General features: G+C 41.3%; 1 protein-coding gene across 2 annotated transcripts in view; it reads left to right on the top strand.

Moving 5' to 3' along the window:
* Nucleotides 1-16,635, top strand: part of EFNA5 (ephrin A5) — a 281,034-nt gene that overhangs the window by 221,782 nt on the left and 42,617 nt on the right. For both annotated transcript variants that reach the window (XM_021084603.2, XM_021084601.2), the window contains exon 2: nucleotides 13,873-14,165. In XM_021084603.2, the coding sequence (XP_020940262.1) occupies nucleotides 13,873-14,165 (293 nt within the window). The remainder of the gene's footprint in view (nucleotides 1-13,872; nucleotides 14,166-16,635) is intronic.

The raw sequence follows: 16,635 nt of genomic DNA, 5'->3' as shown, positions 1-16,635 counted from the left end.
CAGCTCAGATCCCGCATTGCTGTGGCTGTGGTGTAGGCCCTCAGTTATCATCTCTAATTCGACCCCTAGCCTGAGAACTTCCATATGCCACAGGTGTGACCCTGAAAAGATAAATAAATAATAAATAAATAAATACACAAAATAAGCAAAACTGAGTATAAGACTCCACCAGGAAGGGCTGGTGGGCATATCTGAATTGATTCCTTCAGCTTTCATGCCAGAAACTCGTATTTAAACTGAAACAAAACCCAGAAACATTTCCCATAGTGCCTGCTTCTGAATTCATTTCCTCTCATGGGTTAGAGTGGCTTGTGACTTCACAGCTCTGTTGAGGTATGTGGAAGCTTCAGACTATAACCCTGTCATGTGACAACTTGACCTCTCTTCACTGCTGGGACCAGCAGAAGCCCTTTCTCCAGCCATGCATATAGTACATGTCTCAGGGCTGCCTCCAGGGCACCAACAGTGGGTATGCTCTTGCCAGCCTTATAGATGGAGCTTCTAGGCTGCCCACTTGGCCAGCACATGTCATTTGTTGCTTTCTGTGGTCATGTTCATAAAACCATAGTAACCAGCACTTTGAACAACCAGGACTCAGGCTTTTCAATTAATGGCTGAATTCATTAAAACATCCTTAAGTGGGTTCTGGCTGCTAGGAATCTTTTCTCAGCTATAGGGTGCCTAAAACTCAAAATCAGAGAGTGCACCCAAGTGAATCTCCTGTTTGGTTACACTTTTACTTCCCAGAGACAGGGTGAAAGGTATATTTTACATGCATGTATCTATTTAAATATGTTTTATATGTAGAATGGAAAAAATTGAAGTTGCTTTTAGCATACTGCATGGGTTACAGTTTAAATTAAATATTTGGCATACACAGAGTGGTACCCAGATGTTGAACTAAAACATTAATAAATGGAATTCCCTGGTGGTCTAGTGATTAAGGATCTGGTGGTGTCACTGCTGTGGCATGGTTTCCATGCCTGGCTCAGGAACTTCTGCATGCCAAAAATATAAAAAAAAATAAATAAAACATCAATAAATGAAACTTTCCTGTTTTGTAAATAAATTGATCAGTGCAACCTAGTACCGTTTTTCTCCACACTGGATGCAAATTCTGTACAAAGTTCCAGGTGAATTTAGTAGCTCCCATAGGTTCCGAACGTACATGCTTTTGTTGTTTTCTGACCCACCTCATCAGCATCGAGTTGGTCATGACATAGTCACTTCCTTGGACTTGAACAGTTTGAATGGCAATAAAATGTTAATGGTCATGTGGAAGAAACTTGGGAGTTTGGGGCTGTACTGCTAAGTGCTGAACAAAGCTGGTTGTGACCCTGGCCTTTCGAGGCTCACAGTGCTGAGTTGTCACCTAGCTTGGAGTGCCCCTTATCATGCGCTTGTTTCATCATCTTTGGGCCTTGGCATGAACCATCCCTCTGCAATCTCACAATCTCCACAAGTGGCTCCTTCAGAGCTTGTAGCAGGACCAAAAATTCTGCAAGTTCAAGAGGAGGGTCATGTGCATTTGCTTTGAACTACAGTCTTTTTCTAAGGTGGACATTTTGAAAATAGAGCCTGCTAAGACGAAAGGGGAGGAGCAAAAACATGACTGTTTTCTGTCATTGAGACCGACAAGCATTTAAGTAGGCAGAGATATTATAGCACTTGAGAATCCCCTAAAGTGCCTAGATTTATTTCTGAAAAATAAATGGTGAATTGTTTATATCTTTCTCCCCCTTATGTTTCCTTGGGATAGAGCAATTAGTTTCTTATTTTTTATGATTGCATTATTCTTGCATATATCTTTCTGCGGTCCAGGCTATAAAAGTAAATAGAGGATCCAGCAGTATGAATGAATATCCTTTTAATGAGTCTGGGGAGGAAATAATAATACTAAGTAGTGAAAAACCATTTTTATGTGATGTAGCGAAGTACGTTTGTTCCCCAGCTTCCCAGTCTTGAGCCACAGGCCACCAGTAAACATGTGCATAAAATGACAGTTTTATGTGTTCTGGTGCAAACAAAGGTACCTCGCAGTCTGTTTTGTCCCCAGAATGCACTTAATACGATTTTCGAAAGGCGGTGGCATCTTCTGTTTTAATTTCCAGGGTCAAGAAAGGGTAAAATGGAGTATGTGACTTTTCTGTAACACCCTTCATTCTATCTTTGGGCGAAAGCCTTGCTGAAACAGTGAGATAACACAGTTGCTGGGTGATAATACAGTCATTTTCGTGGTGCCATGAGTTAATTTCAGAGGTGAAACTATCCTTCCTTAGGAACATAATGTGCCTTCTCCCCTCAGACCAGCCACTTGCTTAGAACAACAGATGGATCCTGGGTGTCCGCCACGTGGGGCATTGTGGGGATACCAGCAGTGGCCTAACTCCCTCTCTTCCCTCCCTTATGCCCCTCCTGCCCTCCTTCCTGGCCCGTTGTTACCTCCTTGTTGTTTGATAATTCTATCTCTGAAGTCCCTGGCAGTGATGTAATTCAATGGCACCCACACCCAACTCTACCATTAATTAACTTTTCAACTGCCTGTATCAGTCTGCTCCAGGCTACCATGACAAAATACCATAGACTCGTTAGCTTAAACAGCAGAAATTTATTGTCTCACAATTCTGGAGGATAGGTGTCCCAGATCATGGTCCAGCAGGGTCAGTTTCTCGTGAGAGCTCTCTTCCTGGCGTGTAGAGGCCCACAAAGGGAGGGAGAGAGGGGACACTTGCTGGTGTCTCTCCTTAGAAGAACACTAATCCTGTTAGTTCAGGGCCCCACCCTTATGACTTCTTTTAACATTAATTACCTCCATATCTGTCTTCAAATGCCATCACATTGGAGGTTGGGGGCTTCACTGTATGAATGGAGGGGGGGACCCCAAACATTCAGTCCATAACACTGCCCAACAAATAGAAGAAAAAAAATCCTAAAATAGAGAACCATCAATGACAGGAACTTTGTAGCAGTTAGAAAACTTTTAACCTTGGACACTCTGCTTCCTCCTCCTAGTAATACCCTGTGTGAACACACTCTCATTTCCGTCCCAGGGGAGAGCTTGAGAAGTCCCGGGATAAAGCCAAAGGAAGACTTTACAATCCCTGTTTGCCTTCCCACCTCCCAACAGCAGAGGGATGAAAGGGGAGATTTCTAACCCCCAGAAATGCCCAAGGACAAGGGATTGGTTCTTGTCTTTTTCTGCAAAGATTTGAGCGACTCTTGGGTAGCTTTGAGGTGATGAGAAAGTTGCTTTTCTCTCAAGACCCTGGCCCTAGGAACAAAAGCTGGATGTCCTGACAAGAGAGGCACAGTCTGATTCCCTGTGACTCCTGCGAACTGGAGCAAACCCTGGGCATATCCCAGCCTGGTCCAGGCCTGACCTGAGCAGAAGGGAGCCTTAGAACCAAAAGATTCCCGGGATTGCCAGCTTGCGGTTGCTGGGACACAGCTCAGAGTAGAACAGTGGTTGGCAGAGTCTGAAAGGGAGCCTTGGGTGTTCCTGCCAATGTGATAGGCGCTTGCAGGATTTTGTGAAGCAGTCTGATGAACCCTCTCAAATAGAGGCACCTAATGCCACTCAGCTGTGTAATTGGGATGGAAATGGGCCAATGAGAGGCCGCCGTTTGTGTTTAACCTTTTGGGAGTCTTGTTCCAGGAGACTGTGTGTGGGGGGAAAAAGACGCATTACAAATAATAAGCTTCTCCGCCTGATTTGTAATGAATTAGTAATAAATGGCCTAGCACGCTACGAAAGTCTGACGATTACAGAGCAGCTCCAGCTAAGTGCACGGGACCACATCTTATTTTGATCAGCTGTAGCATAGCAAAGACATGTAATTATCATAATCTAACAATTAGCCTGGCATCACTTTCCAGTGTTTAATTACCCCGATAAATGGTAATTGAATAGAGGACTTAATGACAAGAGAGAAACTTTCATTCTGCCTTAGGTGCTTAAGTTGTCTACTCGGCTAGGCATAATTTTCTAGCATTGCTTGAACAACAGACCTGATGATCATTTTCCTTTCGGCAGTCAGCCATTATTTTGTTTCCTGATCTTGACCTTTGTCTGTAATATTATTTAGCCCTTCTCAAAATTTGATCCTGGGACCCAGCACACAGGAGGAGATTATTGGGCACTTGGCACAGCTTTTCATTTTTTTAAGCATTGTGTCTAATATCCTTCAGCTACAGTTTCCTTTCTGGGGCGTGGTCACAAGTCCCCACGATGTGCAGATACTGTACTGAGTACTGGAGACACGGAGATGAGTAAACACCGGAACTCCCTTCAAGGAGCTCTCTATATAAAGAATGGAGATCTCCATAATATTTCTATCATAATAGTTGCTGTGATCTGCTATGAGTGCAGTCTGTTTTCTTCTACATCTGTGCATTTACTTTGAATGAATTCATTACTTGGCTATGACTCCACCCACCAGCTAATTTCTAACAACTCCAGACTCCAGATCTCTTTCCTCTCACCTTAGCCTCATGCCTGGTTCTAGACTGGTATCCAGCTGCTCACAAGATCTTAACCAAACCAAGGAAAAGCAACGACTCCCGTGCCAGTTTGCAGAGAAACAGCAAACTTTGTATGAAACAGTATTGTTATTATTGCACCCTAGCATTGCAAGTATTTGCCTCCCCTGGTCCCCCTGTCCTATGAAGATCGAACAGAAAAGAAAGCCAGCAAACACGTGTTTCCTTTCTTGCAGCTTGTTGGGTTTTGCTTGTTTAACAGTAAACTAATGGAGATTAGTCCCGTGCCACATAGATCTTGGACATTGCACCCCAGCTTTTGAAAAGTCAGGGCCAAATTTCAGACTTAGATGGTAACAGTTCCAATAGGTTATTCTCCAGCCATAGTACAAATATTTATTTTGCTGCTTATACAGGAGGAGTACCTAAGAACCACAAAATCATCATTTCAGTTGGTTCATAAGAAGGACATTTTCTCTGTAGCTCTTTGGTAATTGTTCTTAATTTTAAAACTAGGAATAACCTGAAATTCCGCGGGGTCACTCCATTCCCATGGGATACGGAACGGCTCCATGTATGTAAGCAGTTTGGAAAGTGGCTTGTTTGTTTGACTGAGTCCCACATCCCCTGAATAGAATCAGTTTGTTTAATCCTGTCCTCCTAGGACAATGGCTGGATCACCTGGTCAATGATTTCCTGCATCTGCTTTTGGCTCTGTGCGTATATGGCAGGTACTCTATCCCTCGTTCTTGACATGATATAAAACTCCGGATAACTTAGGGCATGAAGGGCAGCTTTGTCAGGAAGCTCCTGGCCTGTGGGACTCGAGAAAGCCTGTTTTGCTGTGTGGAAGTGACCTCTGTTAGGCCGTGCCGATTGCCAGACAATAATTCTTTATTTTATTTTAATCCCTTTTGAAAACCATTTGCAGTGGTCTGCGATGTGTCAGATCTGTAGAACTCTGCCTGCTTAATTCTTTGGCTGATTTAGCCTGTTGACGTTGACACATTCTTACTCCATGCCCGAGGCCTCTTTAGGGGCTTAGAAGCAATTAGACTGTCACCCAAAGCTCCCAGTCCCTTCCTGAAGGAAAGTCTTGTTTAGGCTCTGCCAATTTAATGCTTTGTTTCCTTTGGAGCTCCTCAGTCAAGCTAATAAAACAAACTTCAAATGAGTTAAAACACTGGCAGAGAGAGCGTTTCGTGGGCCCTGTATTTGAAACAGGTACTCCTCCTGGGAGATACCAATTTTAAGAAGTCATTCAGCCTGATGCGACTTGTACTAGCAAAGCAACAAGTACAAGGTATTTGAGATTTCTATCCATTTCTATGATATGAGTAATTAGTGCCAACTGAGGGATTTTTAAAACTACTTGCTTTTAAAGCATAGTGCAAACAGAGGGGGGGGAATGGGAAGGGATGACCTCGTATACTAAACTACTAATACATTCTGCGTATCTGACCAAGTAAACTACATCCTATTCTCATCACCAACAGTTAAAGACAGAGTGCTCCATGCTGTAGAAACTGTGTTTACCAAAACATTTATTTCCTTTCTTGCAGTTTGCATGTGTAAGAACTTTACTGGAATTTTCATTAATAGATAAGCAGAGCACCAACTCTGGGTTCTAAATATTTTGTCAGTATCTTGGGCTTCATTGAATGAAAGTGTGTGGTAGCTTACAGCATTTCAACTATAGGAAACATCTCTGCAGTTCATCCTTGAGGAAGTTTGGTTTTGTTTGAGCTTGTAAATCTTCACTTCGGTTGGAATTTTAGTTGTAATTGGTATGTTCTAGAGCTTGGACGAACTGGATTGGGCTGCCTGATATGATGTGATATCAGGTACGATGCCTCATTGAGCCTTAACAACTGACCTGGTAACAGTGAAACTGTCTATGACTCTGTCTCAGAAAGGAAAATGAAGGTCTATCGCCAATACATTTGAAGGACTGATATGTCGCAGCCTGTGAGAGAGAAGGCACCTTTCAAATCAGCACAACAAATCTTTTTTCAGCCCCTCTGTTGCTCATATGATTTATCTACCCCACATTTGTTTGGCCATGCCCTTGGCATGTGGAAGTTCCCAGGCCAGGGATCAGACCCGAGCCACAGCAGTGACAGCACTATATCCTTAACCTACTGAGCCACACAGGAACTCCCCTACTTGCTGTATGTATTTCTTGCTTTAACCTCTACAGAAAAAAAAAAAAAAAAAGAGCATCTTTAGATTTAGGATCTGAAAGCCAACATAAGGCTTGCATTCTGTGCTGAAAGGAATAACAGGAGACAAGAAGCAGTATGTTATGCAACAGAGGCTGCTGTCCTGCCCATCTCCTCCAAAAACATACTTATAAACCAAATCCCATGTCCCAGGCCCTTCAGGACAAATGAGAAATTCTTCTGGTTAAAGAAAGACATCTTATTCTGAAATTAGCCTTTAAATCCATAATAGACTGTGCTGTCAAGGCATATGCACTCTAGATTTAGTTTAAAATTTGGGAGGAACCCTGAGCTGATAAATTTGCTTAATCTTTTGACCATAAATCATCTCCTTCTCTTACATTTCAATTTCAGACTGTAATACATTAAGTTGCCTTGTAATTAAAGAAGTGACACTGTAGTTCTGTTCAAATAGGGATATTAAAACAATCACCTCCTTGACAGATTAAAATACATTTAAAATGTAATAATCAACTATCCAGCTCATGAGAAATAACATTTTCATTATTGAGTCCTTTAAGACATTACATGAAAGGGGGATAAAAGTGCCTCGCAGCTTCCTAACCTCTAATAACCACTCTGCCTTCTTTCAGTAACGCTGTTTCTATATTTATGGAGTGGAGCAACTTCACTCAGGAGCTGCTTGATAAAATACCTCAGTACATATTTCCCTGGAAGCAGGCTCTCTGCTCTGCCAGCAACATATGCTAAAGGCCAATTTAGAACGTTTTAAATATGCACCATACCCTTCCTTTTCCAGCTACTAAAATGAAATGCATTTTGGCTTTAGCGAATGAGGATGGAATGAGAGGAGGAACACTGCAGGGGGAGGCGGGGGAAGTGGCTCAAATGAACTCAGAGAAGGATGAGGATGATGGGGCTGCTTCACACAGCCTGAACCCCAGGCCCTGCCCGTTTGTCCTGTGGACTCAGCCACCCTACTGTCAGGATCCACAACACGAGAGCATGAGAGCATATGGCGGTAGAGGAGGGAGTGAGGTCAATGACATGAAAAACCATCCCACAGGGAAAGAAAGCTAGATGATGTCTCCTGGCCATAGCAAAGAGGAACCAAGGACGGAGTAAGATGACACCTTCCACCTGAGGTCAAGGACTGGAGTATTCCTGTGCTCGGCGTCCCCGGTGGACGATATATTATATTATTGAAAATACATTATTTCATTGAAGGAGCAATTATTTCAGGTTAACTCTGGTTGAGAGACAATATTTTGGTCGCTATCACTGTAGAAACTTGGGGGCATGTTGTTGATAACTTAATGAAAAGTCAGACTGTCAGCCCTTACTGCATCTCTGTCATCTTGATTTCATCTGAATTCCAAGACTCCGTCATGATTCATTTTCTCCTGACAGGTTAAATAAGGAGAGAGATATTAATAGTAGTTTTACACTTATAATAAATGTATTATCATAATTAATGTATTTAGCTGTGGACTTCCATCAGGTGAACACAGAAGACAAACTAAGACAAACACACATATGCATGCATATAGCCTTTTTAGCTTACCTCCCACCTTCATTTATAGCCCTGAGATGTGTTTTTTATCCAGCCCTCCAGGCAGCCTCAGGGTCATTGAAAACCATCATCAGGTGCATAATTCATTTTTGGTAGCTGAACTGATTACAAAGACTTTGTTGTCATGCTGAATTTTATTCTTCCTAATTAACTAAAATGACCCTTTCATAATATATATGACATTCTCAGCCAGTCCACTGCCAAATTTTGATAAATGTGTACAATATGTTCTTCCCATAACACACACATGCATATATAATTCGTATATATAATTGCTATATATTATATGGAACATTGACCCGAGTAGCCACCAAACCCAGTGGAGAACAAAGGTCCATCACTCTATGCATGTGAGATATTTCCTGGCACTCGAGACTTGCATTGTGAGAAAATAGTCAGGGAAGTAATCATTTTACTCAAACACAATCACTTTTCTAAGGTGTTAACCATGTGTGCTTTTACATTGTAAACCACTGTGATAATTTAGTAGCGATTGTATTGTAATTATTGTTGGCATGTTGGTATGCAGCCAGAAATTCTTTTTTCTTTTTTTGGCCACACTCTTGGTGTATGGAAGTTGCAAGGCCAAGGATCAAATCCAGGTCACAGCTGGGACCTATGCCACAGCTGCTACGTAGTGGAACACAGTGGGTTCCTTAACCTACTGCACTATGGTAGGAACTCCCAGAAATTTTTACAGTTCATAATATGTAGTGGTTTCAGAGAGGTAAAGAACTACAAATACAATGTATGAAATTAAAGATAAGGAGGAGTCGTCGTGGCGCAGTGGTTAACGAATCCGACTAGGAACCATGAGGTTGCAGGTTCGGTCCTTGCCCTGGGTTAACAATCTGGCGTTGCGGTGAGCTGTGGTGTAGGTTGCAGACGCGGCTTGGATCCCTAGTTGCTGTGGCTCTGGCGTAGGTGGGAGGATACAGCTCCGATTTGACCCCTAGCCTGGGAACCTCCATATGCCTCGGGAGTGGCCCAAGAAATAGCAAAAAGACAAAAAATAAAATAAAATAAAATAAAAAATAAAACTGTAAAAAAAAAAATAAATAAAAAATAAAGATAAGGAGGAATAGGAGTTCCCCTTGTGGCTCAGCAGAAACGAATCTGACTAGCATCCATGAGGACGCAGGTTCGATCCGCGTGGCCTTGATCAGTGGGTTAAGGACCTCGTGTTGCTGTGAGCTCTGGTGTAGGTCGCAGACGCAGCTCAGATCTGGTGTTGCTGTGGCATAGGCCAGAGGCTATAGCTCTGATTCGACCCCTAGCCTGGGGACCTCCATATGCCGCAGGTGTAGCCCTAAAAAAAAACCCAAAAAATATAGGGAGTAAAGAGGAGATGTTTACAAGAAAATTTCCCTGAAATTTACAAATGTTTTAAAATAGTGGCAGGCTACCCATGATATCTGTAAATATTGGCATGTGGAATCATTCTTCCTGGAGGTGAATTTGTTCATTTAATATGAGCTCAAGCTCATGAAAGCAGTTTCCTGGATGGAGAAAAAGATCCCTTTCTGTGAATACCTACCAGGCCTAACAGCACTTTATCCTATGAAAGGCCGGAATGATCTGCATGAGTCGGGAGCTCACCCTGTGATCTGAGGCTTACTCTAAATGTTGCTTTCAGTGCAGGAATTTGGGATCAACCTAGTGGAGAAGGGAGCAGGGCCCAGGACCCCTTGTAGCAGGCTTTCCTAAAAGATTCGTGTAAACAGGATGAGAGGAATTTCTACCAGTTAAGCTTTGGGCCATTGGGTGTGGGAGGAAAGTATATATGCTTCAGGGCCCTGTTGGAATCCTAACTCTGCTACTTACTTCCTGAACTAAGCGCATAACAGCTTCTCCAAATGTCATTTTCTCATTGCTGTAATGAAACTGATTATAATACCCAATAAGGATTTCACGTGGCAACGTACGTAAAGTTACAACATTGCAGATCCTGGACATGACACATATTTGTTGCATCAGTGAATGAAGGAGGGAACTGAAGCCCCATCAAGAAGGAGAATCATCCCTCTGGGGAATACAAAGTAGACCTAAGAACTTGACTTTAGAAATTAAGTCTGGGTTCTGAGGTCAGACTGCCTGGGTTTGAAATCTGCCTCTACCTTTTACCAGTCTTGTAACACTGGACATGTTGCTGGACTTGTTAATCTCAGTTTTCTCATCTCTAACTGGCTGTACTAGTGTCTATTCTGTGGAATTGTGATGGAGATTAAATTGAGATAATGAATGTAACATAACAACCACTCAATAATATTAGCCAGACATATGTGCTTCTTTAGTAAGGCTAGAAAAGAATGATTTCAGCATTACTTCGCAGCCAGAGTGTGTAATTTGGAGTAGTCTTTGAACAGCTAACTCTAAACCTTTCTTTGGATTGTACTTGGCTGCGTTATACAGATGCCGTTTATGAGTCCCAGTTTATTATTATTATTATGTTTACATTGTCCATTCTTTAAATTTACTTTAGTAAACTAATTTATGCAAATCAAATATCTGAACCAGAAGTGTAAGTTGACTCTACGCTAAATCATCATCTCCTTGTCATATGGTCAGAAGGGTGCAGGTACTCGTTGCTAGGACAATCTCATATTTACAGTCGGCTCCACAGTGATATACCTAACACCTCACACAAAGTAAACTGTCACCAGAAAAGGATGTAAAATGGGTCTTCGGTCTCATGGTTTGCCTTATTAAAATTATAGCAGTGTTAATAGGGATAAAAGTTAGAAAAGGGTAGCTATATTTGAGGCATCAAAAAACTATGACAATTGGTGGGATAAAGTAATAACAGAATGGGTCCAGACAGTGGCAGTTTTTTAATTTTCACTTTTAAGCAGTGTCGAGTGCTAGCAGAAGCTAAGATGAGTGACACTTAGGGAAAGGAAAAACTTCCCCCTTGAATGTCTTTAAAATCTATAATAATAATATAATAATATAAAGTGCATCTGGGCATTGCCTTCTGCTGCAGTTCTTGTCTGGCTCTCATCCAGAACTGTCAGCCTCCTCTGAGTGCTGATGATTCATATCCCAGCACCCTTTTATCTGAACGTTGCAGTGTCTTTTCTTTGTACTTTGGCAGTGATGTTACCTTGATGTTCAAAAATCTTTTAAAAGCAACACAGGCTTTCCTTGCATCTTGACAAATCGTTGTCTGCCAGTAATGAAGAAAAAGTAAACCTGGATTCATGATCATTGTAAATATAAAGGAATAAATACTTCTGAGGGGTCTTGTTTTTGTTTTTGTTGTTTTTAATGGTTATGTATTTTGAGATCCTCTAACCGAAAAGTGATCTGATTATCTTTCCTTATCCCTCATGCATAAATCAGTACGCTGCTTTTCAAAAGCATGGAGCAAGAGGAGTTTCTGGGGATCATTTGATATTCGAGGATAGAATTTAGAATTTTTACATGCTTTTGTTTCTTCGGGCATTTTTAAAAAGAGAAACCTAAAGATTATTTTCATTGCTGTGGAATGCTCTTACTGCTGTTGTTTAAAAATTAATTTTTTTGTTATTTTCCCATTTTAGTATTCTTTAATATATCCTGATGATAGTAACACATGCTTCACCTACATGTCCTCATATAAGGCTTGAAGCAGCCATGTGAGGTCAGCAAAGCAGATTCTCATAATTATTCTACTTCACATCTGAGGACACTGAGGCTCAAATGGCTTCTGACTCCCCTTTTCCACCAGCAGCAGATCAAGTCCGTTAATAGGTCTGCTCATTCAAAGTGAGAGGGCACTTCCGTGTTTACCACGGTAGATTTTAGAAGGGAAGCTCAGCTTTGCCCATGAATATTTAGCATCCAGAGCAAAAACTGTAGCTTTTCTGTTGGGCTGGTTATTGGTCACAACACCCCATCCAAGGTCTTTGTTAAGCTGGGTGCTACATTTTAAGAAGAACACAGGGAAACTAGAAGACATGAAGAGGATCAAGAAACCCAGATGATGAGCCTGGAAACTGTACCTGAAAACCAAAGGAATTAGGATTTTCAAGTCTAGAGAAAGGAGGATAATGAGAGACACAGCTGACATCTCCAAGTGTTTTATGGACTAGCTGGTGGGAGAGGAATTAGATTTGCTCTTTGTAATTACAGGCAGCAGACGTAGGATACTGGATGGAAATTACACAGAAGGAGATTTATGTTCAATATAAGAAGAAACTTGCTAACATTTAGAGATGTCCAAAAATGGAATAGACTAGCTCACCGTCACTGGGAAGTGTTCTCCCTGAGACTGTGTGACTTGAAGATTATATGACTTGAGAGCCATTGTATTTCAGCAGTAACATAGTTTTATGATGACCCTTCTAAGGGCTCAGAGAAGAATTTCCTCACCAGCTAAAAACAAAGGGGTTTTGGAGGCTTTTCCACCCTGATTTTAGAAAATTGTCTACGTAACGATTCCCGTTTCACACACCACTAGGCCCTGGGAAAAACTGTTCAGTTGATGGGGAAAGGCACATTAGCTAAAACAAATAAGCAAAACTTTGTAAGATAAGAGCTGAAGCAGACACTGTGACATGTGCAGTGGTGTGTGTATGCATACATTTTAACTATTTCAGGAGGATATTTGCTATTTTCATCTGGCTTATTAGTTTATGGCCTTTATTACTTTATGTTCTTTAGCCCTAGTATATAACCTACCTATGAAATGGAAAGAAATGGGGGTGAAGTCTTTCCACTTAAATGGCTTCAGTTTTCTTAACATGGGAAAGACTAGGTTATCAAAACAGATTGGTTGAAAGGAGTTTGTGACAAAAGCAAATTTACTAAGGGGGGAGCTCCTAAATAGGATCCCACGTTCCCATTCCAGGTCAAGCTCAGTAGCTCGGTGTTTCATTATTATGTCTTAGGGGGTTTTTTGGCGTTTTTTTTTTTTTTTTAGGTTTTTATTTTTTCTATTATAATTGATTTACTTTGCTCTGTCAATTTCGTTGGTACAGCAAAATGACCCAGTCATACATATGCATATATACATTCTTTTTCTCACATTATCCTCTATCATGTAACATCTCAAGTGACTAGATATAGTTCCCTGTGCTATACAGCAGGATCCTTAGGGTTTTATTTTCCTCTAAAGTGGAAGTGTTGTTCTAGAGATTTTCTTTCCAACTTTTAAATTTTATGATTTTAATTCTCTGAAGTTTATGACTCTAATTCTCCATATTTGCAAAGGAAATTAAGAAGGGTCTCCATTAGCAATTCTCCACAAAAAGCAATTCATTCGTTTATTCTTTGAATTTCTTATTCATTTATTCAAAACCATTTATTAAATGAATCACTACTTTAGAAATATGAAAACTTTGCTTCAATATATGTGATTTTTTAAGAATGAAAGGAAAACAGCACATCAGTAGCTTTAATGCTTAAAATGAAAGTGAAGTACTCCCTGGGAAGGGTATTTTGAAGGAAATATAGCAGAATCCCTCTGTAAGGTGGCTTGCTGTTATTTAGGTCTGGAACAGCAGCATTTCAAACCATGCCTCACATCATATGGCATCAAATAAAAACTTACCAACGTAAATCTTTAGGCCGAGCACTATTAAAGGGTTCAACTGCTGATTCTAAGCAGGAAGCCTTTCCTCTAGGAATAATCCCATCTTTTTCTTCTCCCAACAGATTCCAGAGGGGTGACTACCACATTGACGTCTGTATCAATGACTACCTGGATGTGTTCTGCCCTCACTATGAGGACTCTGTCCCAGAAGATAAGACTGAGCGTTATGTCCTCTACATGGTGAACTTTGATGGCTACAGTGCCTGCGACCATACTTCCAAAGGGTTCAAGAGATGGGAATGTAACCGGCCTCACTCTCCCAATGGACCACTGAAGTTCTCTGAAAAATTCCAGCTCTTCACACCCTTTTCCCTAGGATTTGAATTCAGGCCAGGCCGGGAATATTTCTACATCTGTGAGTATACTGAGATTTATCGTGTTGTGGGGCAGCTGCAAGAATCTAGACTAATTTTTCAGCCATGTTTCAGAGAATTGCAGAGAGCTGGACTCTGCATTACAGATGTCTCCTTGTAAATGTACACATTGGGATCCCCAGATACATTAGCTGGGAATTGAGAGCACAAATTAGATTAAAGACACAGCGCCTCTCCCTGTATGAAATTGCGTGTCAGCCTGTTCAGTGAACCACTGCTGACTTGTGTTTCTTTTCAATGAAAATTGCTAAGACTCCCCCAAAGCTCAGGAAAAGAAAAAGATTCCTGAAGAAAAATTAAAGGAAATAATTAAATTTGCATAGCTTGGAGTCATTGGATTTCTTATTCAGGTGTCAGCAACATCCTTTCAATCATCCACATTTTCAGCGGAGAGAAAGCCAAAACTCTTGCAAATGTCAGCATGCTGACGATAAATGCTCTCTTTGCACCAAGGCGAAAAGACAATTATTAAGAGCAGCTGTGTCTTTAAACAGGAAAGAGCGTGAAGAAGTATCTAGAAAGGGTTCCCTGGGAACGGATATAAGTGCGTTTCCCACCTGTGAGCATTAAACGACTCTGTCCGGAGAGAGCTCTAAAACTTCCCTAGCAAACCTCTGTGTTAATCACGTTGCCACGGCCTTGTTTTTTCTCCATCATGTTCACCATCATTCCTTTAGGCGTCATCCTAGTCATAGATTCTATGTAAATGCTTCTCAAACTCCACTGTGCTTAAGTCACCTTGGGGTCTTATTAAAATGCAGATTCTGGGTCAGGGGGTCTGAGATGGGGCCCCGAGATGCCGTATGACAAAGCTCCTGGGCGATGCCGCTGCTTCTGGCCTATGGACCACATTTCGAGTTGGCAGGGATGTAGGAAATACCTAATTTAGGCAACTAGTTCCTTTCACTCGTTTCAGAGATTTAAACTTACCTGACCTTTCCCATATATTTTCACCATCAGCTGAAGGAGTTAAATGTTCAGAGTACTTTGTTCAAAAGTGCATTTACCGACCAGCTTGTCATGGCTCAGAAATTTGGGGGATGCAAGATGACAAGACACTCTACATCCTCAAGGAGTGACCCTCTAGTTGGGGGCAGTCCTGTAAATGGACAGTGAAAGTGGAGACAGATAGTTGCTGAGAGCAGATGAATGCAGGGAGCAGTGGGGATCCGGGGGAGGTTGGACGAATCCAGAAGTGCAGCTGACCTGGTGTACACAGGCCCACTCGGTGCCTCCGGGTGTGCTGCCCCTCCCTCCACTGCCACCACCAGGCAAACGAGATAAAGAATCTTCCTGGTTTTCTGACTCATGTCTCCAATCCCAGTGTCCCCACCTACTCCTAACCCACATGTCTTAAGTCTACAAGGATTTCTAGTCCCTCTTCTTCTCCAGAAAACAGCTTTCTAATCCCCATCAGAAGGGCACTCTCACTTATGTTGGAATTGAATGTAAAAAGGAAATTGAACAGTGCCAGTTTCATTATTTTAGGACATATTTCAGTCCTTAGTCATGAGAAAACATGCAAAAGTCTTGATATTATCTCACATTCGATCCATACAATCAGAAAAGGAATATTGAGACCCATGGACAGAGAAAACACACTTTCTCAGGCAGTGGGCTTTTGCTTTTTGCAGATTTTTTACTTTGTGAAAGACTCTCATTCAGCAAATGAGGCAGAGGAAAGACGAACACTTCAATTGTGGGACAGCAACTCATTAATTGCCTAACTCTGAAATATCATACTGATGGAAGAGGGAATTATTGCCATTTTCAAAAGCTTCATATTCGTTTCTCAGATTAAAAAACAACAACAAAAGCAAAAAGCAAAAATGAATAGAGAGCACTAAGATGGGAACCATACCCACCAGCTAACTAGTTGATTGCATGATTATTAGACATTATAGAATCCATTGAGGTTCATAAGCAAGATGTTATTATTCAAATATACCCATAGTGCTTATGACTTGGTTTTTCCTCATTTGTGGTTAAATTCAATATTTCACTAAAAATCATTATGTGTCTTCTATAACATTCATTTAACGGAGTCATTTAACTGTCAAGGGCTCCTGTCAAAGTAATTGTTCCAAAATGCTTCAAAATATCAAGAGCTTTTTGCTGTTCGGCTGAGTTTAACCTGAATTACTTTTTTTTTAATGAAAGGTAAAATAGCACAAAATTAGCAGCAAGAAGATGTTCATTTACAAGAAGCACGGTGGCCGGGTAGTTGGTTAAATTGAATTTTCAACCATGTTTTAGACCACAGGAGCATCTTTGCCTGTCTTTTTAAGTGGGGAAAGGGTTTCCTCTCTTTGTTTCACTGCTGAGAGCAGGAGCAGCTTACAGATATTTCCTACACTGTGGCCATAATTAAACCAAGGGATTCATAGGGGAGAATTGGCCCTCAGTTGAATTTTCCTCTTTGCTAATATGCATGGAATGAACAAGATGATT

Source organism: Sus scrofa, chromosome 2, assembly GCF_054392235.1.
Source record: "Sus scrofa isolate SSC_HxYL_T2T_F1_AM1 chromosome 2, Sscrofa_HxYL_maternal_Yorkshire_Landrace_v2.0, whole genome shotgun sequence".
NCBI classification, from domain to species: Eukaryota; Metazoa; Chordata; class Mammalia; order Artiodactyla; family Suidae; genus Sus; species Sus scrofa.
Note: the sequence above shows the minus strand (reverse complement) of the source record. Positions and strands in the feature narration are given on the sequence as shown.